The following is a 27,071-nucleotide window of genomic DNA, read 5'->3' as shown; positions in this document are numbered from 1 at the left end:
TGTTATTAACACATTTGACTTTTGAAACCTCCACCAAGGAGGCTTTGGAACACAGACCTTCAGGCAAATAACTCTCCTCAGTTAATATAGATCAATGTCTTGAATCAGGAACTGAAATCTCCTTGTTTCAGATAATCATCTCTCTCGCTGTGACTTCCAAAGAACAAGCTAGAAGGTCATTACGGCACATTGGAGAGCTTGTCAAAAATACAAGACTCATCACAGTATATTAAAACATATCAACACAAGCAATTCTCTAATAGGATAGCAAGTATTTTCTATGCTAGTGTTAGTGATGCAATAGCAATTGATGACATAGCTGTATTTCTTAGGTAGCAGAAGACATGCAGAAGGGTGAATTTCAGCTATTGAAACACTCACTTGTGAATTATCTGCTTTACTGAAATTCTTACTGAATCTACCTAAAACACAAACCAGGCAGAAATGTTCCTTATACAACACCAGACCACAAATTGAGGAAGACACACCAGGGAAATCTGGTACAGGGAAGAGCATGCCCTTAATTGATCAGGACATATGGACCACCCATGCAGAGATGAGACTGAATTTAAACTAAGTAATAAGAGCAGATCATTGTTTGTTTCTGCTTCAGTGCTTTCTCCAAACTCCATCCTTGGTGCCCGACATATGTTCTATTGTAAAATAGATATGGGAGATGGAATTCCAGGAACTAAAGCTTTATGCTCCAGACATTGCCCACCAGCACTCCCACTGAATGGAACACAGCCCAATAAATACCTATACCTCAGCTAAAATCAGAGCCCTAACACACCAAACATATATTTTACATGGTCTGATTCTACTTACAGAAAATTGGTTAAATGAATTTTACAGTGGAAACATCAACAAATTTGTTTGGGCCAGCAAAGAGTGATGAAAAATACACTTGTTCCATGATTAAACTCCTTCCTGCTCACTTTCTCATTCTGCAGTATATTAAAACACCTCAGGAGAATCAAACTCATTGAAACATTTCAAAAAAAGATACAACTGATATTTTACCTATTTATTCATTAACAAACTGAAATAAATTTATATTACAAGGCCTTTCTCAAAAAGAAAACGATGCCACAAAAATTCTAATTTTTCACCTACAGAAATTAAAGTAATTTTTCAGCAACTAGTTTCATTATTCCTAGCACTTCATACTAAGCTGATCATTACTTTAACAATAACTTGGTTAAGTTTGACAGTTTTTTTTTAATTTTTGCAGATACTTGAGTCCATGCAAAACATTTAAGCATTACAAATAGGGCAGAGTACAATACAGTGGAAAGCAAAGATCATATTTCTTAAGGATCATACGTTGTGTGTTTCCAGCTGTAGTTTTACCAGATATTGTTACGTTTTGACAGAGATTTCTTTGTAGGAGTTACAAGAAATGCTTAAAATTTAAACATTTCAAAGTTTCCACCACTGTCATTGCATCCCTAGAGCTGTGCCCTGTGTAATGTATTAACTACCACTTTTAATCCTCAAGTAACTATGTTGTCTTAATAATGCAGAAACATGTAGCAAAATGCAATTATAACAGCAAATACCAAAAAATATATTAAAGGTATTGCTTTAACTTCTAGCATTTCCTAAGTTTATTTGATGTTTGGAGAGATGGTGTCACACAATTGACTGGAAGAATCAATATTATCCCATTTCAAAGAAGTATCTAATATAACACACTAGCCAACTTAAGTCCATTACTCATAACATGGATCAAATGGGGTTTTGTTTTAATTTCATCAGCCTATTAACTCAGGGCAGAGATCATATCTTCAGTCTTCTCATGAGGACATCATGAAGCCATGCAGAAATGACAATCTGAAAATAACACTTTACAGGTTTTTTTTGTCAGTGAATTTTCACTTTGAATAGTCTCACCTCTATTTCATCCCATTTGAGGTCCACAGCTCTCTGTCCTGCCTTCGGCTGCCACGTAGGTAACGTCACAGTGGCTCTGGAGCGGGGCAGAGCGATGTCAGGCTCCAGGGTGGACGAGGCCGGGCTGCTGTGCCGGGGTGAGGTGGCCTCTGTCCCTTGGGAGGCTGCAAGGCTCCGGGGTGAGTGTTCACAGTTTGTTCCCTCAAAGCCTTCACTGCAGAGACAGAGGTAGCCATCCCCGCTGGTGCTGCAGTTACCATGGAGACAGGGGTTGCTGGCACAAGGATCTGAAACAAACTGGAAAAAAAATATCATATAGGTCAATTACTGATTATGAAGGATTTATTTCTGGTTTTAAAAATACCATAAAACAGGATTCTTTCCCCCTACTGTATTCATCTTCTGAACATATCTATGAACCAAACTCATCTTTGATGTATCTTCAAGGAGGTAAATTCAAAGAATTAAAGAATACAAATTAATCTATATTAACTACTTTCCTCAGACCATTTATGCTAATTCACTGTTGCCACATTCAAGCAAAGAGATAAACAGGAAAAAGGAATGTGACCACCATTCATTATCAGAAATTTTCAAATATAGACTTAAAAGAGTGACCTATTCTGGGAAAACATCAGATATGCTGGAATTTAAGGGAGTAACAGAAATAGGAAAGGGCACAGCACTTGTACAGATCAGCAGGTTACAAAGCATCTGTGTGGTCAGAGTGAACAACATCACACAATCCTATTTGTGGACACAACTTCCTTTGTAAAAGAACTGGGTCTTTTACCTACACTTCATTTTGTGGACAGCAGTTTCAGAGTCCAATTCATTTGGGAGCTGAAAGCGCTCTAACAGGAATTAGAAAGCAGGGGCAAAACTGTGCCTGTTTTTAAAACAGCATTTGTAATAGCATGGACAAGACTAAGCTCAGTGCTGTAGGAAAAATGCTGTCCAAGGCTTGTATGCCTTTAATTTCTATCTTGAATTTACCAAGAGCTATTTTGTAGTTTCTTATGTCATCACTGACTTTCAGGTTAAAGGTCTTCCCTTTTCTCTGTTGAATTTTACATTCATAATGCATTTATAGACATGAAGATATACAAACTCTTCAAGTTTCATCTCCTGGAAAAATTAGCTGTACTTGCCCTGTTTCCTTAGGAAGGACAAGCCCTTCCCTCCAAACACATGTTTGTTTTTGCACCTGGGACTCGAAAGTTTAGCACTGCCTTTTGCAAAAGCATCAATACTTTTGCTTGTCCTGGAAACAGCTTCCAAGATAATACTGAAGAAATGCTTGCCTTAATGAGAGCTAAATCACACTGCTGGCTCGCTGTCATCGACCAAGACCATCAGGCAGCTCCCTTCACTTGTCTTCATATCAAAGGGAAAACACATCACTGGAATCAGACATTTCCTCATCTTTAAATGCAAATTTCGCCCAAGTGCTCCAGTCCTAAAGGTTACTCCATTCTTTCCTGTTCAATATTCCTGCTCTTCTCTGCATAAGCAATGCTTCGTATTACATTTCTCAGTAAAGCAGCACAGTTATTTATTATTAAATATTTGTTATAATTACCTCAAGAAGTACATAAATCTTAAATATCATTAACGAAAAACAAGTATTGGGTCTACACTGGGAATTTTACCTTCCCACTAATCCAAAGGTCTGGTGTCAGGGACACCAAATCCTAATATAAAATCTTCTTATATAAAACTATACTATTATTGACCTCAGCTGGAATTCTTTCTTTGGCTCAAATTTCTGTATACCCCAGACTCTGTAACATTTTTGGATAGAAAACAGAGGAAAGATTATCAGGGAAGTTAATTTTGGAGACAGTCAATGATGAATGTCAGATTTTGTCCTGACTGATGTAGAAGGCTTAGAGGCCATAGAGGACAGTCCAAAATACATGGTCTATTAATTTATCTCGTGGTTTGGTCACAGTTCAGAGTGTTATTTACTTTGCTTGGGAACACATCTCATACATATAAGATGATACATTAGACATCAGGGTCAAGCTCTGACTCTTCTTCATTTTTGACACTCAACTGTATGGCAAGTTTTTATATATATCCTTGACATATCAAGGAAGTATGGGGTTTTATGTTCAGAAGGCCTTATCTCCTTAAAGTCTCTTTCCCCTGCGAATCAAAAGAATACCTAATTTCTCTAAGAACAATTTCTACATCTCTTCTCCCCAAAATAATATTTAAGTGACAGAAAAGAACAATTTTCAGGAAGGAACTAGTTCTGTTCTATGGTTTGTCAGTTACATTTTAAGCTTGCTCCACTGCCAAGTGCCAGAGATATTAATAGAAATTTTCTTTTCCTTTAAGAGTACTGAAGATAAAATGTGTTGACATGTGAACAAAGCCCAGTTCAAAAATTGCTTGCAACAGTTTTTTTCATATTCTAGTTTCTTGGACTAGAACTGAGTTTCAAAGAACTGCAGATTCCCTATTGTTGGATAAGCTCTTTACTCATGCTTTCACAATAAATCCAAATTCAAAATAACCCTATTTTGTGTTAGTAATTCAACTGTTCTTGTCACACGTAAAATGTTATGGTTAGTATCTGCAAGCCTAGTAACAAGAAAGAAAAAATAATGTTTTCAGTCATAAAGGGAACTTCCCCCATTATTGAATGTAGCCGTTCACTTTACAAGCACAATAATAAAAAATGCTGTGTGATCCATTCCATTTGATGCAAACTGATTTGAGCGTGTTTGACTGGAAGCAGATGTGTTTAATTAATTATTAAGTCCTGCTCAGTGCTGCCCCTGCCATGCACTGAAGAACACCTTGTGCTTTAGGAACCACCCCTACCCTTTCAGACATAGTGGAAGTGAAAATAATTAAAACGGTTTAGATTAGATGAAGAATAAAAAAAATAATAGATGTTGAACTTCAGCCACAGAACTTCCTCAGAACTTAGTCTTATGAAGCACTTCACAGGATTTTATAATTTTTCTCATTCCTCAGTTACTAACAATTCAAAAGCTCATTTATCTTCCAATATGCCTATCAAAACAAATAAATTGTGCATAGGTTTTCTGTTGAACTGAAGAGTCCATTTTAATTATCAGATAAAAAGAGATAAGCAAATAAAATTGATTAATTTGTGTTGGTTGTGATGCTTCTGTGGTTTCTCTGGTCCTCACCAAGGTGGCGGCAATGGTTAGCCAAGTGATCTGAGAAACATTTTGACAGCAAACACCATGGCTACATCAGAATTAAAGCTAGCAAATTTCAAGGCTTATCCTTCCACAAACTATTGAAGCTGACAAAAAAAAATCTTAAACCAAAACAAAAGAAAAAACCAAAACACCTTGGTCTCAGAACTAAGAGCTGAACCCAAGTATACTGCAAGTACACAATTACAAACTCAATTTTTAGCCACTCCTCGTGCAGTTCACTATCTTCAGAGACTTGCACAGAGAAAAGGCAGCAAGTAACACAAATCCATATAGCCCATGAATAAATACTAAATCAGTATGACCACCACTAAAAAATCCAGGGTTGTTTTAGGTACAGAATTTCCATATGCACTATTAAGAAAGCATATTTTGTATTTTGGCCTCTTGTTTTCATGCCCATTTTTAAATTTAACAGTTTGTCTGTTTATATAATACATCCCTTGACTAAATAGGCACAGCCAGCCATTGCAGCTGACAGAGCCAAGCTAAAAAGCATAAAATGTATTTGCATGCAATTACTATTCCATATGCCTGGACAATTGTAATCCCTGAAACATTTTTCCAATAGAATCCTAAGACAGATGCATACCAAGGTGCCCTTCATTTCATAGTTAACTTTCCAAAGGCAGACTGAATATGGTATAACAAACTGGGCTTGTTTAAGAATCACACTCACAAACATGGCTCATTTGCCAGCCAGTCCAATTGTTTCCTAAGGTTTCAATTCAAGATAAAACACTGCAGGATGTAAATCTGCAAGATCTTTCTGCCAGTACTACTTGTGATGACACCAATTTGTCAGTTGAAGCTCATTCACCTTCTCTTCAAAGTGGTTCTACTTGTTCCACCTGGAGACAGTCCAGGTAGATCCTCCAAAGACTTTAAAAAATAGAATGGTAAGTCTAAAGCCAAAACTACAGATGAGCTCCTAAACACTGTGCCAAACCTGTGTTCCACCTGCAACTCTCCTCTTAGATGTGTTAGTACAAAACTAACTTTTGGGTCAGTTTTTATTGCTGTTGCCTACAGCCACAGACAATATTACACCAGTTTGCAACTTCAGTAAAATATGTTAAAAAAAAAAAAAAACCAAACAATAAATCCAGTCCTCAAAAATTCAGCAGATTGTTTAAATTCATTCTACATACTGAATGTTAACCTGTTAACAAAGCCAAGCTGCCACAATCATGTCAAAGGCTGATACTTTGCATATGCATCCAGAAGCACTCTCTACCTCTGAAACAGCCTGTAGATATTAAAAACCAATATAGCCCAAAGTTTTCAACTTTCCCTGAGATAGATGGCTCCCTGAGATAGTTTTTCCAGTTACAGGGTAAATTGCTGTGGTTCTCAAATATGTAGAGTTACTCAAGTGGCTGGGACTTAGGTAGTTTCTTCATGTGTTCTGGTAAAAAGATCTTAGGAGAAATTTAAATCGGTAAAACTGGTTTTGCACCTACATTGCTGAAGAAATTCCCCAATAAAAAAGCAAACAACTTCTCTCCCAGATGAGATCATGGAAAGATCCACCATATTCGCACACCAATTTCAATATTTGTATGGTACACTAAAAGTTATCAACTTCTGAATACTTTAGAAAGAAAATAATTAAAACCTGCAGTCTAAGGCATTATCTCCTTTTAATAAAGTAGCATCGAAAAATATTTTTCCTTTAAAGTACATCTGAAATATGATCTATTTTTGCATATGCATCAGTTTATGAAAAAGAGATGGAAACAGATTTAAATCTTTTACACAGCAATGACAATAAAGATTATCTAAAAACGTAATCTCTTTGAAAAAAAATGTTTAATTATGTTCAAACTATTATTAAAATTTATTCTAATTCAATCCTTCACACAGTGAAGCTGTAAATTCCATTCCATCTCACATTAAATATTAGTGCTAAATATGAAATGAAAAGCAAGAAAAAAAAAGATTAATTTGATTTTTAAAAAAACCCAGATGTCCCAAATAGTATCCAAAGGAAAAGCATTGAGATGAATATATCAAATAAATGCATTTTCTTCCATTTTGAGAAAAGACTGCCTTGAGACTCAGTAGGACTCAAGCAACATATCTGGGATCAATTTCTGGCTCTCCCAGAGACATCCTGTGTGAGCAGCCAGACTCCATCTCTGCCTCTTTCCAACTGTAAAATGGGGATTACACTTCCTTTCTCACACTGCCAGTACTGGCTGGTTAGAAAGCAATTTTTTTTCAGGATGGGAACCACAGAGACAGTGGTAATAGGAACTCTCAAGCAGCACTGAAATACAAATAAATACAAACAACAAATACATCCCTGTAGAGCAAGGCTAAATATGTAACCTGCAGCTATTCAGGTTTGTTCCTTAGTCTTTCTCTCTTTTTTGCTTCTTTCTGTAGTCATTCTGGTTTCTTCTGAACACTTCTTTGCTCCAAGGGACAGAAGTGTTTACAGAAGTATTCAGCAAACTTTTAAGGTCAAGAAAAAATCCTAAGTAATATTAACTTTCCTAATTAACCCCTAATAGACAAGAAAACAGTCTTAATATTGCATCGTTAGACACTATTCTTCTTCAAAACTACATTTGCTTCAAAACAGATGCACTGAAGAATAATACATTCATTTTCCAACTGTGACCGAACACAACAGAAATAAAAGTGGCTGAAACACCCTGATTAGGAGAGTCAGGATGAATGAGAGCTTTTTGTCACATGAGGATGTAAAAATAGAACACGATCAGCACCACGATCACACAGGTACTGTCACCTTAAATGCTCCCAAAAAGCTGCCTGCAATGTCCTTTGTGTGAGAATTTAAGGATGCTCTTCAGAAGTAATTCCTCTGCCACATGCACCAGGACACAGTGACACACTGCCTGACGGGGTGTGGTGGCCACAGTGATCAGAGCCAGTGTGTACAGGAATTGCAATGTCACAGTCTGGCAGAAGGGAGGACATGTCATCATGGTGCTATTCATCATGTGAGCTGCCCATGGGCAATGAGCTACACCTGTCTGAGACCTGAGTATCAGGGATTTAACAGAATCAACAACAACAAAGTCATAAAAAGTGCTCTACACAGAGGTCCTGGAAGCCAGAGCAATCAGGGCTTTCTTTCCCATCCCTCAAAAAAGTGTAAGCAGTGCAAGACATTTCTCTATTACATAAAACAAGAATTTGGCAGCTACAAGACAAAACTGAGATTAATCAAGATTTAGAAGGCTAAGGTCAAGAACTGTATCATACTGAAAATAGAATATAAGCAACTTCTTTTTAGAAGTAAACACTCTTTTCCTTTAGCAATTCAACCCTATGCCAAACCCATGAGGAAAGCTATCAATAAATCTAATAAAGTGTAACCTTTATCAGAAAATTCAGAATATTATTCTTTGAAACATCATTAACAATGAGAACTTTGGATTTCTTCCAAGCTGCAATTCTCATTCCATGAGTTTTGAATATTCAGAGTAATGAAACTGCCAGCAAATGTAATAAATGGATATAAAACTTTTTTTTTTTTACTTCAGTGAAGCAGAAAAAAATTGCCTAAAGAAATTGTCTGTTTAATTGCAAACCAAAGCATGGCTGCCCAAATCTATTTGAAAAACCAGCAAACATAACACAGCAGAATTTGAACAGCGTGATAGATTTTCAAAACAGAGCTCCAGAAATGGCTGATTTACCCTTGTGTAATAAGTTACCAGACACCAACTGCTTTGCTCTACCTATCCTCAGGCACATTCTTACCTCAAGGTATCCTGAAATAACTGCAAAGTAAATTGAGATCACTTTCCCTTTCCCTCAACAAAAGAAAAATAAAAACTGAAAACGGTCAGATTTCAGCACATACATAAACAATTATTGAGAAGCACCTTACTTTTTTTCTGTTTTTCTGATCAGATTATTTTCAATCCCTTTTTTTTAAATATATATTTGCCTTTCTCCTGCTCTCTCCAGCTCTCTCGTTGTAACAGCAGACAAGGATTCAAAGCCTTCCTTTCTGGATTAGGAACCTGACACTTTTCTGGTCAAAAGTGATTTTTAATTTTAAGACAGGGGTGGAGGCATCTTTATCTCATAACAAAGTACCTGCCCACACATAAAGAGCAATGTCCAAGGAGTTTCAAATCAACATCCACTCCCTCATCCCTGAAGAACTTACCATTTTACAGCAAAAAGTAACTGGATTAAATATTTGGGCTGGAGATAGTAACCCCAGATTTCTCTGCTCCTACTTGCTAAACACCATCACTCACTCATGTTGGCACTCACTGCCATTGTCACCGTCCATCTCTGTGAAAGCATTTTCAACTACAACATTGTATCTCACATTTTATGACAGCCTGGGTGAACTCAGTTACTTCACAGCACTTAGTTAAGGTATGAAAACAGCAGCATATGCTTGAATTTTGAGAATAAGCCAGTCTGCAGACCCATAAAATAGGTCTTTATTTTCAGTGATGAGAGGCAGTGCTTCTTTTAGCCTCATCTGAAATAGCAGTTTTGCCCAGTCAGTAGAACATCCTTTCTGGGGTTATTTTTTTAAAAACAAATTTATCTTGAGATCCAAAAGATCTTCTAAAATTTTATTCAAATAAAATGGATTTTTTTCCCATGCCATCCAGTAACAATTGCTCAGGGTTTTGTCTTGCTAGTCTATGCCAGCACAATTCTTTTCATGCTACTTTGATCACTTTATTTTAATTTCAGCTACTCAATCACTCTGAGACCTTCTGGTTATATACACAGACTTTTCTTCAGTGCAGAGGAATGTGCTTCCTGATAGAACAATTCAAGAATCTCTGGGTCTAGGGAAATAAAAATTTGGTGCATAGTCTCCCTCTCTGGGACAGCTGTATGCAATCTGAGATCTCCTGAAGCAAGTTGCAGGGAGCCTGTCATCATAAATAGAGGAATTGCCTCTCAGGGTGTTCACTGTCACATCAGAGATGTCAAAAGGAAACTTGTTTCTTATATGTTCTTACTGGTGTCTCCAAGATGCCATGCATACTCACTGTTCACCATGATGAAAGACGTGGCAGAAATGGTAAAGTGAGTCAAGGTTCAGCCCAGCAACAAACTCATCATCTATCATTTTAAATCTGCCCTAAAGATCCCAGCTTTTACCAAATGCAATATTAATGAACAGTTCCTGAAAGAAAGGACAGGGCACAAAGAGCTGAAAGGGCACAAATGTAGGGGCCCTGCCCCTATAGGGCATAAATCATTATAGGTCTGCTTCCGTCCAAGTCTCTCTTTTAGTTTGTCTAAACACTGGAATCCATGAAATCAGACACAATGCTGTTCAGCCCATTTTCCTAGCACTGGAGAAAGCAGGGCTGTGACCCAAATAAGCTCTTCTATGAATTTAGATCTGTCATCAAACTACATTGTGTGCACGCTGTCATTTTGCTGTCCACTAGAAACTCTAGAAACAAGAGTGGGTTTTAAACAATGCCATTCTACAACTTCTGTCACTTAAATTTCTCTTCTGATGGTTTACCCTCATGAATTAGTCTGTATCCAGACAAGTTGAAACCTGTGTCACAGATCATTCCCCAAATCCATTATTACTCTTTGAATGACTTCAAATCTACTCTTTTAGCTAGTAATACCAATACTAATTTATCCTTTCATGATTTGATGCTATGAATTAGACTTTTAATTTTCTGATGCAATACTTCATAGAATCTAAAAAATCTTAAGGGTAATAAGTAAATATAGATCTTCTAGCTCATTAAAATTTGGTGATTTTATTATGTGCCTTATCTTGTGATATTTAACAAACACATTGCTCTTCTTCAAATCACTTATGGTTTTGAGACTTCTATCACAACTGTGTTTGAGAAAGAGGTGAACAAGCAAAGTCTGAGATATTTAGAAGCTGTTTCATACACCTTGTTTTCATTCAGTATCCCTTTAGGATGTGGAAAGAGAGTACCAGACATGTGGGTATATCTGGGATTTAAATACTGGTATTGCAATATTCTTCAGCTCTTTTCTGCAGCCCTTCCATCACAGTAATCAAAACATTAAAAGCAACTTTTAGACCAATTCTCATTTGTTTTGACACTAGACATCATTTCCTATCTATATGACCCATGACTCTCTACTCACTCTGTTCAAGGCCCAAATTGTCCTGGCTGGTTTGGACACAGCCCCTCTGAGGTTCTGCATGTCCCCATTCCCCTGAACAATACCTGACAGCAATGACCCACGGGAACTGTGAGGGCAAGGACCTCCAGCTCTGATCACAACCATGCTGGGAAGCTTTGTATGGAACACAAAGGCAACAGCAGCAGAATTGTGTTTCCTGCAGATCACTCCAGCAGCCTTTCATCAGTTAGAGTCCTACATGTATGCTTACATTATTAAAAGTTTTCTGTGTATTTTTTTTCAAGTTTCCATTAATTCCTATAACAAAACATTCATTTCTGGTGGCAAACATCAGGGCTTTTGAAAAGCACTCTCCTGTATCTATTTATGATATAATAGTGTCTGAGATATAATGATATAATAAGAGTGTCTGAGAGCACTCCAAAGACAACGAGAAGTGTTTATTGATATTATTTTCCCCCAGATTATCAGGTTTTTCGGGGCTGAAGCACTTACCTCCTTTTGAAACAGCTACAAGAATTCAAGTGAGTATTTCCTGGCACTGTAAAAGAATTCTAGGTTATTTCTGGGGTTATCACCCAGCATATTGCCTCCACGTCGTGCATTAGCGAGGCAGTTGGACACTGTCACTCAGAATGCTTAGCTCTGACACAAGTGTTAGTCACAATATTAAAAATGCCACTTCTTCTGCTGTAACTGTACTGAGAGATGGTGATTCAGGAAACATTTGAAGAAGCAGCTAAACACCAAGTCTACAAATAGCAAAACAGTCAAGCACCTTTTGCACAATATCTCTGTCACTGGGGGCCCAACACAGAATTAATTTTGTCCATTCCATGTATTTACCTTACAGAATGAGGTGGCATCTTTCGACAAATGCCAAGCTTTGTATAAATTATTGAAAATTACACACACACATCGTGCATCAGCATTTTGTCCTTGACCTTTAGCAAACATATTTATGCTACAACAAACTTCTTTTAAAAGATAGGAAAAATAGAAACAAAAAAGTAACAATTTTAAACCATTCCTATGGGCATGCCTTGCAGGAAGTTTCTGATAATGGACAAAAAATGGCTCATTAAATCCCTGTTGTACCATATCCTACACATCATCTTCTGTCAGGTTACATGATATTTTAAGGCACTACACCACTGCCTTTCCCTCTGAGGATAGAAAGTGCGACGGAGTAGATTCTTAATGCTGTTATTTGCAAAATGGAAGAACACAACATAACCTCATTGAGGTATAAAGTTTGTCATTAGTCCTTGTTTTTCCACTGTTAGTTGACTCAAAAATTGTTTTATGTAAGTAGTTAAAAGCGTAACAAAAGTATGGAGAACAAAAAGAAAATAAAAAAGTTATATTCTCGTTTGTCTTGCTTCTTTATAGACATGAGACAAACCATGTCTTGATTAGGTATTAAACCTGGCAAACCTCTTCTCATGGACTTACCTTTTGCATTACAAAAAATATTTTTTAATTAAAGACCTAATAAAAATATTTCTCTGAGAAATAAGAGTGGGTTTTCTAAACAAAAAGTTCTTTTATCAAGTAATTTGTTACTTAATGTAGAAAGGAGCCAACTCTGAAATACATTAGGAAATAAATACTGGCAGAGAGTCTCGAGCAAAAGCAAAAAAAGCTAAGAGAAGTTGACCAGGACAGACATAAACTTATTTTGCCAATACAAGAGAAAGAAGTATTAATTAATCAGAAAGTCTAATCACAGAATTAGCTTGATTTTCTAATATTTTAAGATGATGAATCATGGGTTCAACATCATTTTCTCAACGAGGTACTAAGTTACAGACAAAATAAAGGGAGAGATATGGCTAGTGCTACAGTGTTTTGCCCCCAAAAATAGATATGCATTGCAAGGACAAAAGAACACAAGTATTTTACACATGAATATGCAAACATTTAAAAAATAAGTCAGCTATACTTGCTAGATTTGCTTTAAGCTGAAATCTTCCCCTACAGATGTATTCTTGAATTATTCAGCCGCAAAATACTTAGAAAACTAAAGCACTACTTTCTGAAATGATATCCTAAGGAGAAAAAGATGTAAAAAATTAAATTCTGAAGTGTTAAAGACAATAATGTTATTTATGCATATATATCATATATCATATTTCCATTATTGCTTTTATTTACTAAGTAAATATATAGAAGGAATACAACAATCCATCTATTGCAGGGCACAGCAGAAAGAATTTTTAGAATTACTGAGACCTACATTTCGGAACAGAAACATTCGGAAAATAATGTAGTCCTATTTCTCTCTTCTTCAGGAAAAATTGGGCTGCTGATCACCTTTGAAAAAGAAAACATTCTTGTGAAATTCTTCATCACAATACTACTGCTTCTTGATCAAATTTTCTCTAAGTTCTCTGTAAATGCTAAAATATAACAAAATTGAAGTGCCATCACAGGAAATCTACTGCAATCACACCCTTGGAGGCTGGTCTTGATGATCAAACATATGTTGGAACTGAGCTTCTAATGAGCTACAGACATTTATGCATAGTTGCAACCTTTAGTAAAAAGGTATAAGTTGCAAATTCAGAAAAAGATTCAGAATTAGAGAATCAATAAATATCCTAGAAAATACCATTACCCGGCCTAACAAGTATTAGGAATTAAGATGACAACAACTCTTGATACATTCTGGGAGCTCTGATGGATATTCACAAAAAGACTGAACTTCTTACAAACTCTGGGTTTCTGTAACATTTCATTTGCTCACTCCAGTTTTACTCTTGTCTCTCTAGGTTCAAATCCTTAAGGACCCTTTCACAGGCACTCCCAACATGTCTTTAATCTCCTGTTTGAAGGACACCACCATCCAAATATCTGTGCACTTGTTTCAGGAGAAACCCTCTCATAGTGGGTCCCTTCCAACTCAGAATAGTCTGTCATGTGTCCTCAAAGGGGATTTCACTGGGGACTACATTAGCTCATCACTTACCTCTGACAGTGAAGTCAACCAACATTCAGACACCGAGATTTCAGACATGCACCCATTTTACTGGGTGGAAAGGAAAGGAGTACAGTGGGTGGAAAATCAACAGTAGGTGAACAAAGCCCTGTTCCATTGTGCAAGCTACACTAGGATACTCGGATTACAAGTCAGTCCAAAAGCTTTCTTACATTTAGGCTTGCAAAATCCACTCTCCTCTCCAAAAATCACAAAAAAAAGCACCCGTCTTTACAACCTTAGAGTCTGCTTTGCTAGTTTACCAAATCCATACAGCTTTCCCTCCCTGTTCAAATGATCTGTTGCTGAATTACAAGCTCACGTGGAAGGATCAATATCGCTTAGCAGTAAACAATTCATTATCCCAAAATTCCTGTGTTTGATTCAAAGAAATCCCAGCCAATTTTTGATAAACCATCTTCATATGCACCCTCTATTAATACCTCCTTGAATTCCAGGGCCAAATACACACTGGAAGAAAAAAGGAAAAAAAAAAAAAAAAAGAGACAGAAGCACAACACATTTGTGGTCAAAAAAGAAAAAAAAACCTCTACAATCTGATACATATTAAATCCTCATTGCCACCACTCATGTTGCAGTTGAGAAGGCCATGATACACAGAGTATCATCACACAATTTCAGAAAGCTTCAACCACTACAGAGGAACACCATATCACTTCAGAAGGCTTCAAGAGTCATCCCTGCTTGTTCTTTAGCTCAGCCTTTTATCCCCTCATGTTCAAGCATGGCACTGTGTGCCCTCTGCTCCCTTTGGTGGTTGCTCAGTGCCCCTGGGCACTCCCTGGCTCATTGCTGTCAGTGCTGCTCACTGCTTCTCACAGCTGTGCCCACTGGGGATGAGGCTCCCACAGCCCCACTCCCAGTCACCACAAACTGTGCCTACACCTCATGCTCCTAACCCCTCAGAGAAATAAGTCCAGATTTGTGAAACACTACTGAAATTCCATTTGAAGCCTAAAGGGTGGAGAGATACTGTACATAAAAAGTGACTTCTATTTTTCTACCAAATCACTGGTTTCTGGTGACAGCAGAAAGAAAGAAGAGTAAATGAAACATTAAATTCCCATTTAAATCAGATAAACAGACAAAAATTTTGCTCATTAGGGCTTTCAGCAAGACTAAATTATATTTCACTATCTGCTTTTGCCATATCAAGTGGAACAAAGGGATAGACCTCTGGAAAGCCTAACACAACACATGTAGTAAAATGGACTGTTTCAGTCCCAGTGTCAACTTCTGCATGAATAATTAGCTGAAAAACATGCATTTAAAACATAGGTATAGACAAAATATAAACAAATTATAAACAAAATTATATCCAAAAGCTCTCCTTTTGCCAGTTGCTTCATTCTATTCATTTTAAGTTCACAAAACATCTTACCAGGAATTAACTATTGCCATGACAATTTTACTGGAATTTAGTGACTAAGTACATTCAGGTTAAATGTCAGTCCAGTTCGGGCAGTTACACTCTGGCCCTCAATAGATTCAGTGAGTAAAGTGAAGTCTGCAAGCCAGAGAATTTTTAAGGGATCTACTTGGTCTTGTGAATTAGTATTGAATTTGGAAACAGATTGAAAGGTAAGATCAAAGCATGTGGCTCATGCACAAGCTTTGCGACATTGCTTTGCCAATATATTTCCAGCTTGGTTTGTCACACTTCTGTTACTTTTTTATTATCCATTACTCAAACAGATTGCATATTTGATGAAGACATTCAGGAATCATTTCTTGCACACGAAAATGTCGAGTAAGAATAAAATAATGAGCAATTTCATTTTAATTTATGATCTCAAATAGAACTTGAATCTCAATAAAAAGCAAAGGAACAACCTCAATTATTACTTTCTTGCATTGCGATTTTAGTCTTGTGTGGAACACAGTCAATGTTATTTATGTCTGAAATGCAACTAAAAAAAATTGGCTACACTAACTGAACAACCAACCACAGAAACCCTTCCCTCATAAGCCAGTAGATTGGCAGCAAGTAGTGCTGTAGGTGTGCCCGTAACTCCTTGCTGTGGTACCTAGCACATAAAAAATAAAGCCATTTTCCACCACAAACACATAGAGATCTGCCAGATAAATATTTGGAAACTGAAAGGCTGGTATTACAAGCAGATTGAAGTATGGCACCATCCCATCCTAAATTTCTTTAGGGTATGTTCCTTCTGCTCACTCTGATTGCAAAGACAGAAAAATAAAAGCAAAGCAAAGCAATGCTGTTTTTAGATAACAAACCATCTGGTAAAATGCCTACAATAATTACTCTGTTTCCTTTACAATAACTTTCCATATGTTGGTAACTAGTCATATTTTCTTGTCCCACTATATAATCAGCTTGGATCTAAAAATGCACTCTAGAGTCCTGAAATAGGACTTACAGTCACAATTTAGGATATACCTTACTGCAACTGTACTTATTCTTTAAGTAGAAAATTATGCTTGTGATTTAATATGGTTCTTCACCACCAATCCTTATTAGATTTCAAATTGCAATGATCTTGCAAAACAAAGCATTATCATACACTTTTTCCTCTCTCTTTTTTTTTTTCAGATAAAAGTTTGCATATCTATTTCACCTATTTACCTGCTCTGCTTATTATAGAAATATTGAAATATTTCCAAAAATAAAACTATCTTTTTATCTCCATCCCAGTAGACACATACTGTATCTTCATCAGCCTGTGGCCAAGATTTACTACACAAGACAAGCAAATGCACTGACCATTTTTTACACTCATCTTATCTAACCCCTTTTCTGCTATCAGAGAATACTTCAACCATTTCTTCTTGTAATTTTGTTTCCCATAAAGAGCTCTTACCAAAAAATGCATGTGACTCCATATTACATGTGACTACCCCACAACTATGCAATTTTTCCTTTGAATTCCCAAAAGATAAAAGGATTAGCTTGTCAGCATTTTCCAACTATATCAAGCTCACCTAGCAAAACATGTCAGTTCTATGAACAAATTCCACCCAACTAGTGTAAAATATTTTTATATGGAAGGAAAACTGAGCTTAAGTTGCTAGTTCAGAACTATAAAAAACAATCAGGCCCTGAGACAGAGCAAGCTACTTATTGACAAAGCAAGTCGTAAGATACTGAGTGACATAACAAGACAGCAGAGTTTATATTCTATAAGAAATACTGATACCCTACAACTGAAGCAATGCATGACACCTACATTGTTAATATTCAAGTACTTGCATAGCTAGATGACAGAAATTCTCTGATTTAGCATCAAGTCTTTGCTCCATAATTGTCAAAATATGACAAGTTACACCCCACAGCAGCCAGCAGTACAGAAATGACCTAACAATGCAAACAACACCCCTGAGGCTGAGGAAAGAAATACTGGTAAAAATATATCTCACATTCTTTAAATGCTGTCTCCCAAAATTTCTATGAAAAAGTCAAAACACCTGGTAAATCACAGGAGTATAAAACGTATGTTTGCACACTCCTTAATACTACAGATTCTCTGATCACTGCAGCAAAAAACTGAACCAAACAGGACATCGACCTTAATTTTTCTTACAATCAATATTTACCCACAGGCTAAAAGCCAAGCACCAGATAGTGTGCATTGGCATAATGAAATTGCATTAGGGATGGAAGGGTTGGGAGTAAATAAACTGAAAGACAACAACTAAGGTTGTTGTTAAAAATATTTGAGAGGAAAGGCAAAATTTGAAAGAAGCCGTTAAAATATAAATTATTTCATAAATACTAAACAGATATGAACAGCCTAGTTAAAACCAAAAATATGTTCCATAGATCACTTAGTTCATTGTGTATTACTGTCATTTGCCTTAAAAAATGTGGTTTCAAAGATGCATCAGAAATTTTCCTGGTTTTGCTATTTCTTACAGCAATGATAACTTCCAAAATCATAACACAGTACATAGCAAGCTGGAAGGTAGGGGGTGGTGCTAGAGAAAAATACCCTATGTAAGATTCATGGGGCAGTAGCCCATCTACCTTTATGTAATACAAAATAAAATTTCTTCTCTTTGGCATTCAAAAAAGATCCCTTGATCTTTTTTGATCCATCAACCTGAGATTGTTAGAAATGGGCCACATTTCTGTGATTTAATGTTAGTCCATCCTATAAAGGCTATCGTAGTCTTACCATGGAAATCTGCTTAACTGTTTTAGAAATGTGGCTTTATCTTTATGCAAGAGAAGGGAAAAAAAAAAAACAAAAAATCACACACATGTGAAATATGCTCTCTCTGCTAGTCCAGCAACAAGAGTGATTGAGACTTATCTTCAGGATGAGATATTGCTATCTTACAGCTGACCTTTTACTCATGAGCTCCATCCATTGTTCCCTTTCTTACCTTGTTGCATTCACCCTCCTTTCCCACATTGATAAATTGGGAGAATGTCACATTTCACTGCTGTGCCTGTTGAACCAAGCAGGAATTCACTCCTTTCAGAATCCTCTTAGATCTACAGAACACATTACCATGTGTCTTGGCAATTAGGGAATGTGTGACTCTCAAGCAAAGGTTTCTGAAACTCATTCCTGAGTTTCTTGAGTTCACAAATTTTCATTTCAGACTGTGTCCACTGCAGGTCACACCTTTGGTCCTATTTTAGCCAAAGACAAGAACTCCCCACTCTCCCCACTCCTCTATCACTCAAAGCTAAGTTCTTAAAGTATGTCTTTATGGAAATATGTCCCTTTCTGAACTCCTGCTATAACTGCACAAATGCATATCAACAAACTCTGGTTGTGTATAACAATATTTAGGCACAATTTTAATTTGCTTCTTGAAATGTAAAGCTTACATTTATCAATTTTCTTTTCAAGAAAATGCAGCTTAACTTCTCTAAGAATTTCACATAGATTAGATGGAACAATAGTAAATTCCACACCGGTTAAGAGAACTTTACACATAAAGCAAAAAACTAAAAAGTACACCTCTTTGTCTATATCTGTCCCAGAAAGCATTTCAGTTCAAAATACTTTCAAATTTTTATTTTTTTAACTCTGAGTCATTGAGTCTTGCAAGATACAGAAAATTATGGAAGACTTTTTATATTCACTTCTTTATAAACAGAAGTGGATTTACATTTTCTTTCCCTAATTTGAAGATACAGTAACATTTTGAGGATAAGCCAGAAGTCATACACAAATGTTGTAGGTTACAACACATTCTTAAATTACAGGTTAAAAACAAAGTAAAGTAAAGTAATGTAAAATCTTGATAGTGGGCCCTGCATCCAAACTTTACATCCAAAACCTGATATTCAGTGGCACACAAACCCATTGTTTCCTTTGTGGAAATCTTTCACTTTCTTCAGATCAGTTTGTTTTCAGTGAATGAAGACAAACATTTAATTGTGACTTTCACTAACACAAGCACACACATCAGAATTCACCTCTTAATGTTGGTGCATCAGATACTTATAATTACACCAGACTAAGTTTGTGGACCATGTTCAAAATATTTTTTTGTATTCATATAATGCTAAATCATTGTTTAATCCAAGCCTGTTTTGGCCTTTTAGTGCTACCATCAATACTTATTTTACTAATGACCTGCTGAATTTTTTTTGGATCCTCTGCTCTGTGGATCATCATAATTTTGCAATCTCTCAAAGATCAAAGAAAATTCTACAAATTGATGATAGTGCTAATCCACTTACTAGGCAAAATCCCCTTGATTCTACAGAGATCTTTTCATACACTCCAGGATATCCTTGGCTGCTAAATACTACATCTCTAACCAAAAAGAAGATGCTTAAAATGAGGGAGAGAAGGAGAGAACCTTTCCAATATTCAGTCTTTTGCACAGTGATTTTACCTGCAAAAATGTAAAATATTCACTAACACTTGTTCTACCTGGACTCCACAGAAAAACCTGGCAGGCACAGGGAGCCTCTGCATTTTAAAGTGTCTGAATTCATGAGCATCACAAAATGTCTTCCACCCAGAAAGGAAAGGCCATAAAGTATAATGTCTTAAATCCTAACCAAGGCTTTGCTAATCGAACTTCTGGATTAAAAGTTTTACCCAATTAGCTCCCTATTAAAAGATATGGTTACTGAATTTTCACATTTCCTTTCCAATTGCTTCCTCTTATCTGATTTCTGTCCTTGGGCCCTTGTGATGACCTATATAAAATGGCAAAGCCTCATTATCAGAATTCTGCAGCACCCAGTACTGAGTGAATTGATGAACTGAAGCCACAGCTGGAGCAAGAGACTGTAGATGTAAAGTCAGGCAGGAAGGTGTTCCTTTGAAATAAGACAGAAATGGGCTGTTCTCACCAGGGCTTTGAAAACAGGTAAAAATGTGAAGTTCTATAATATAAAAATAGGATGATTTAGGGGGGGAAAAATCTTGACTTAATACTTTTATCCTCCTGATCTCTTTTTGCCCATCCAGGCAGTCATTCAGGAGCACTGTCCCTCACTGACTTCATGTGCTTAGAAAGGAAGAAAAAAACAAACGTAACGTCTGCTGACATTGTGAGTACAGAAGGGGACACTTCATATACCCCATATAAACATTAGTGAGTAAGTCTAGTCATGGAAAAGCCATGGAATTCCTAGAACTCTAGAAAGGTTATCTTAGATTACCACTTCACCTGATCTCTAATAAGTGGGGCCAGCATTGTTCAGCAGAACAAGCAGAGCACACCACAGAACACTTTGAGTCTCTGAGAGCACATAAAAATTACTGTGAGCATTCCTTTCTTACTAACTGAAAGCAAAGGGGGAAGACAATAGTTCCGTCATCCCACCTAATTCTCTTGAAATCTGGAGTACTCTTGGGACCTGCATTGTGCATGAACTACTTTCTCAGATGCATCAAACATGCTGATCTTCAAGTGTTTTCAATGCCAAAACCATCCAATCTTGCTGCCTACATTTTCTCTCTGTCGTGACTGAACTTCAATATGAGGAGCTCTATTGTCAGCCACCCCAAAGATGACTTTCCTCCATGTGTGAAGGAAACTTCTGATGAAACCTCTCCTAACTCTTTCTGTTCTGATTTAAAAATTCTTTTTTTTAGCTATAAAGGTTTGTTCATTATGCTTAGAATTGGGTATTGCTGTTTCAAATTTCATGAGCTCCCAGTACTGGGAATTCTAATGCATCTCCACGGCTTTGACAGCAGCAAATGATTTGTCAGAATTTTTTAGATTACCTCCAGTATTTAAGTGTCTATGAACATGAGTATCTGTATTTTTACATGAATGTATCTTGGCTACACCTGACAATAAAATCTCCAGTTATATACACTTCTGTTCAGAAGCCATCACAAAGTTCATCCATGTCAAAACATTTGGGGTTTTCAGTAAATAAAGTAAAATAGCAAGATTTTTGTCATCTAACGTTGACTTAGATAGAACTCTTAGACCTGTCTATAATCTATGCTGAAGTGTCATAGCTGGGGTTAAAAGAAAAAAAAAATTACTTTAAGGATATTTTAACGTGTTCACTGTTTCAGAGCAGAACAGTACTGACAGCAAGAACCTAAAAACATCAAACTTCAGCCAAAACAGGCACAATGTGGATTTTGCTTCATAGCCTTTTGCCATATAATACAAATGTCATCTGCATGTGTTCTGTCATAAGACATTGAAAACCAAGCTCTTGTGCCTCAAAAAGATATCAGATTAATTTAGTCAGCTTTATTTCATATTTTTCCACATACAAGCTGTTTTGCTTATTAAGTGGGACTACAAAAACATAATTCAGTTTAAATTGCATGTGTCATATGGAAGCAAAGGTTTCATAATATGTTCTATAGTTAATTTTGCTATAGAAAATATCAGACAAATTGTTGTAGAGATGGCTGCTTCTTGTAACTGACAGGTATAAAACACTGGGCCAGAAAAATGACCTTTCACAACTTGCATTTTAATACAACAACTTAATTTTTTTCTCTCTGTGACCAAGAAGTAATTTTTCCCTAATAATGTTCTAAGAAGTATGAAAACTCTCAAAAAATTTGGACTACAACAATTTCCAAGTTCCTTTGTACAAAAACAGGCTTAATAAGACAGTGGTCTTTCTGCATCTCACATTGAAATTTATAATTGCCATAAATATTTTGAAAAACCCTACTAGAATCCACTTTGTCAGCATCTTAGATTGGAGCAATTAATCTCAACTAACTCATTCATTTGATCCAAAAATCTGTTTATTTCTTACTTTTGCTCCAATCACTGCCAAAGCACCCTTCATAACTCTAGTAAGTTAAAATAAATAAAAAGAAAAAAACACATGGGAAAAAGGGTTTTCCTTGTTCCTTCAAACAAGTGCATTTATACACTTTTGAAAGTATTTATAAGGCATAGTACACATATTTTATAAATAAATGTAGTTACAGCTGCAACCCTCCTGCACCTGTATAATCCTCAGAAATATATTCCTTCTGAAAGAAAGATATTTATAAGTATACTTATATGCCAATGCCTCCAAATACATCATCAGACATAAAAGTGTAATACTTAAGTGTAATGCAGAAAGAACTTTTTCAGCTCTGAAGCATGGACTACCAACTTCACCCTTTTTTATTTTTTTAATTGAAAATGTTCATACCTTTTAGGTATGTGCTCCCATTCCACTGATTTAACTGAAGCACATTTTCCTAACAAGGCCGTTGCATCCTTAGAAGACATTCAAACATATTTTTGTATTTTCAAGACATAAACAACTCATTTCCATCTTGTCTTATAAAATTATATTGAGCACCATGCTGTATCTTATTATAAACAGGAACTACTTATTATAAATACATATAAGAAATGAACATTCCTAAAACTTAATGAGCAAAACTGTGATCTGCATGTTGCGGTTCATTAGGTTCTCATACGAAAAGCAAAAAACACCACAGCTCAAAATTAAAAACTGTGGTTTTATATTAGTTTTTTAGAGTTCCTCATCTTTTAGCTGCAGTGGGAAATGGATATGAGAAGACAGATACTGTAAGTTCAGTTCATTACTATCAGCTCTGCATTATTTCCCAACCTTCCTGATATATGAAGATTGATTGCTACTCTGTGCCTTTAGATGTATGTGGATTGGAATAAACAGTTTATTTTCTCTATCCCATTTCAGAAATTTTAGTATTTTTCTTTATTTTCTCCCATTTCCTTCCATTCATGGCACATTTTGGAGATCTCTTTTCTCAACATACTCTCACGTAGCACTGGAACAGAAATCATTAGCAATCTTGATTGAACTCTGTCACGGCTCCAAAGCAGCACAGGTATGTTTCACATGGGGAGAGCAGTGCTGCACTTCCCAGAAAAGACCTACATTAGCTCCAGAACAGCAGCTGAAACAAAAATGCCATCATGATCCAAGAATGGGGATCATTTTCACCACAGATGCGTGTAAGCAAGGAAGAGGAGATAAAAGCACTCAAGTTAAAAAACCCTCACAAACTACAGCTGACCTCTTCATCAAGCAGCTTATTTTCAGTACCATATGAAAGCTCAGGCTATTTATCGAACTTTTAAGCAAAAACAAAATATAAGATTACCAGTTAACAATACAATCTCTTGGATAAGAACAAAATTATCATGTTCTGGGAGTTTTTTTATTTTTAAAATCTATCTTATTGCAGTAGAACAAAGTCCGCCTTGTCATATTTCAAGGCTGTGTAATTTAGTTTTTTATGTCATGTCAAGTAAGACTTTAGGTATCTCTCAATTTCCTAAACTCACCAAAGCAGTCACACCTCTACACTTTGTAAAAACAAAGAAAGAAAAAGTATGGGCATTTTTAAATAAAAGAGGGATTTTAACTGACGTCTTTCATCAGATACTATCATGAGGTTTCACTTGAGGATGCACACTGGAGGAAACAATGATTTGAATATGTAAATAATGGAAGAGGATGCCCATTCACAGCAAAGTGCTCTGCACTTTGTAGAACATGTATTAGTCAAAACTGGATAATAATGCCAGGAATTACATTTATATGAAATCTTCTATAACTAGAAAATTATGTTTATACAACAACCATGAACTACTGATACAGGGTTAGCAGAATGTGGGCAATTCCCATGGAATTTGGTTACTGAAGTCATACCAAGTTAACTGAAATTGGTTTTGTTAAACTAATGCATTCTTTGTGCAGGGACTATTCTATAATAGGTTTTCAAATAGTTATTTCAGCTTAAATTGGGTCTGTGAAGTTGTGCTGTTCTCATTTTATGAGAATTTCATATAATCCTGCTAAAGAGAACTCTTGCTTCAAACTCCTACACTTTCATTGCTGCAGGCAGACATGGAGAGGGTAGATAGGGCAGGAGGATTATTTGACTGGAGACAGGCAGCTTTCCCATTTACTTCCAAAGACAGCTACAAATATTTCTTGTTCATGTCTTATTAATCAAGTCTTTAGCACTACTTTTTCTGCACTGTCATGACAAACCAACCATGGAGCAAACACTGCTAGGTCTCCATGTCCCACCATCCATTTTCTTTTGTGACAAATTGGAAGCTCTTTCATATAGGAATCATTTCTTCCCTCTGTGTTATGCAAGTACGGCAGGATTCTCATTCACTGGTAATTGTATAGATACTACAAACATACATGAACTATTATACACAGAATTACAAGAAAATTATGGTCTTGGTTGATTACCACGGCTGCAAGGTCAGAATCTTATATGGGAGGTTATTGCAGGCAGCTCAAATGACCCAAACTTGACAGGCTATGCAAACTCCAGCCCTTCCCAAGCTAAATCAATGTGAACAGCTCTCAACAGGAGCTTAAGAGCTCTTGAGTGTGTTTTACGCTGTCTGCCTGAAACTATCTGACCCAGGAAGAATACACCTCACTGATCATTGTCATCTGGAAGGGAATCCACATCCAAGGAGAACAGGCTTGTAACTCAGAAGTTCTATCTGAAGGTAGCTTAGGAAAAAACACATTTTTCTTTTCAGCTATCATATCTGAGAATAGCTGCCATGAGAGTGCCTAAATGCAAGAACTTTGTATGTTACACTACATCCTTAAAGACTGCTAAAAATTTAACTAGCTGGAATCCAAAACATGTGACCCTAAATTGAGAAGCTGTTAAATAAAACATGTAGGAACACACTCAAAGCCTTCATTTGGAATTCTATTGTGGTTATTTTATATTTGGAGCTTGAGTGTCTCAAGAATTACCTCAGGTAACCCATAAAAAAAAATCTACCCGTGGGGGGGAGGAGTCAGTGGCTCTAGGAGGAAAAATACAACTAAATCCTCTTTTTAAACCTGCAGCCTACATGAAATGTAGAAGTAAACAAGGAGTTTGAGGCACATTTTGTCACAGCCAACAGTTTACCTAATTAAGTTGGGGGTTCATTGTCATTTAGCATTGTTTCACTGCTAAGTGGATATCCAGAATAAACAGCCAGCTGTCAGAACACGACAAAGATTAATATTAATGCATGTTGGGGAAAAAAAGTCCAAAAGCTTCACTGTCACATTAAGTTCTTATGTATAAAAACATATTCCTCCTTTTTTTGGGCTGAAAATCCACAAAATAATCCCTCATTTTACTACTTTTTAACTAATATGTGGTAACTACCACACCTCTAGCCACATTAGGCAAGGATGGTGAATTTTGGGGGCTGGGGGGGAGGGGGGTGTTTCCCACTGTTAGATCATTCAGTTAATTGATCCTGATATATGAACCCATACACGTAGGAGAAATCAAATCCTGATAGTCCGATAGAAGGGGTAACTGAAGACACACTTTTCCTGATAGAATCTGCATGCTCCACGAGCAAGAACAAAGCAACATTGCATTTAACAGCCTCTGCTCATGAGCTTACCAGCTTCAGAAGCTTCTCATTAACTTTTCTCCTGTGAAAGAACTTCGTTTTTCAGAAAGTACACTGACAAGGTGCTTCTCTATACAATTTTAAAACAAAATGTGCATACACCTGGAACAATAAAAATTACTGGTTATGACAGCACATTACAAGATTTTGGAAAACAATTTCTTCTAAAGGTTTTTCTAATAATTTCTGGCAACTTCTTCAGCCCTGTCCCATATAATCTTCTACAATATCAATAGTGTGTTGGACTGTTATTGAAACATTCCACATTTTAGACAGGGCAATGCTGATTAGACTAATTTCTTCAATTAAATTTTCACCAGCCCAATATTAGTATATTATTTATAAGCTGTTTGCCGGTTTGCAAGGTTTATCCATTAAACCAAGTAAGTATTTTTATTGACATTTGTTTGAATTGAGGACACCCTTTAATATTCAACCCCACAAAAGGCTGCAGTAAAAGACAGTAACGAAACTGTTTGACTTTAAAAGTTGTCTTAGCAGTTGTGGAACTGTGAGCAAAAAGCAATAATAACAAAATAAAAATCATTGAGTAAAAAGTGGGGTTACTTTCTTTTTGGAAGAATATGCCTTACAGAATAAAGTTGGAGAAATTTCACTTCATGTCTATTTGTTTTCACTCTCTGTCAAATACAGATCTTCTAACAAACAAAGCAAGTTTGAAGGTAGCTTTTTTGTTTATTAAAATTAGTTTCCCATCCATAAATTTCTCCTAGAAATAAAAAGACTCAACACTAAACATTCTAAAAAACTATAAAAATTGTGTTATATATTTTTCTTACAAATTCTCCAATAGATCTAAAGATGAATTCTCCCATCAGTGTAAACCCATGCATCATCTATATGGTCAAATCAAAGAACAAGAAATTAATCTAAATTTTCTTATTTGCAAGCTGATGATAAAACTATTTCTCTTTTCACTATATCATACAATTTTGTTTATCTAGCTGTTGCTATTTTATGCAAAGCAAATGTTCATTGTTTTCTTAAGAGTATGAAAAACAGTATGGCATTGAAATTCTCCATAT

The 27,071-nt window shown here is 36.2% G+C and overlaps 1 protein-coding gene across 1 annotated transcript in view; it reads right to left on the bottom strand.

Moving 5' to 3' along the window:
- DNER (delta/notch like EGF repeat containing) overlaps positions 1-27,071 on the bottom strand; it is a 114,145-nt gene that overhangs the window by 65,692 nt on the left and 21,382 nt on the right. The window contains exon 2 of the mRNA XM_053952265.1: positions 1,897-2,193. Coding sequence (XP_053808240.1) covers positions 1,897-2,193 — 297 coding nt within the window. The remainder of the gene's footprint in view (positions 1-1,896; positions 2,194-27,071) is intronic.

This window comes from Vidua chalybeata, chromosome 10 (assembly GCF_026979565.1).
Source record: "Vidua chalybeata isolate OUT-0048 chromosome 10, bVidCha1 merged haplotype, whole genome shotgun sequence".
Taxonomy (NCBI): domain Eukaryota; kingdom Metazoa; phylum Chordata; class Aves; order Passeriformes; family Viduidae; genus Vidua; species Vidua chalybeata.
The sequence above is the reverse complement of the archived record's forward strand: the minus strand, read 5'-3'. Positions and strand labels throughout refer to the sequence as shown.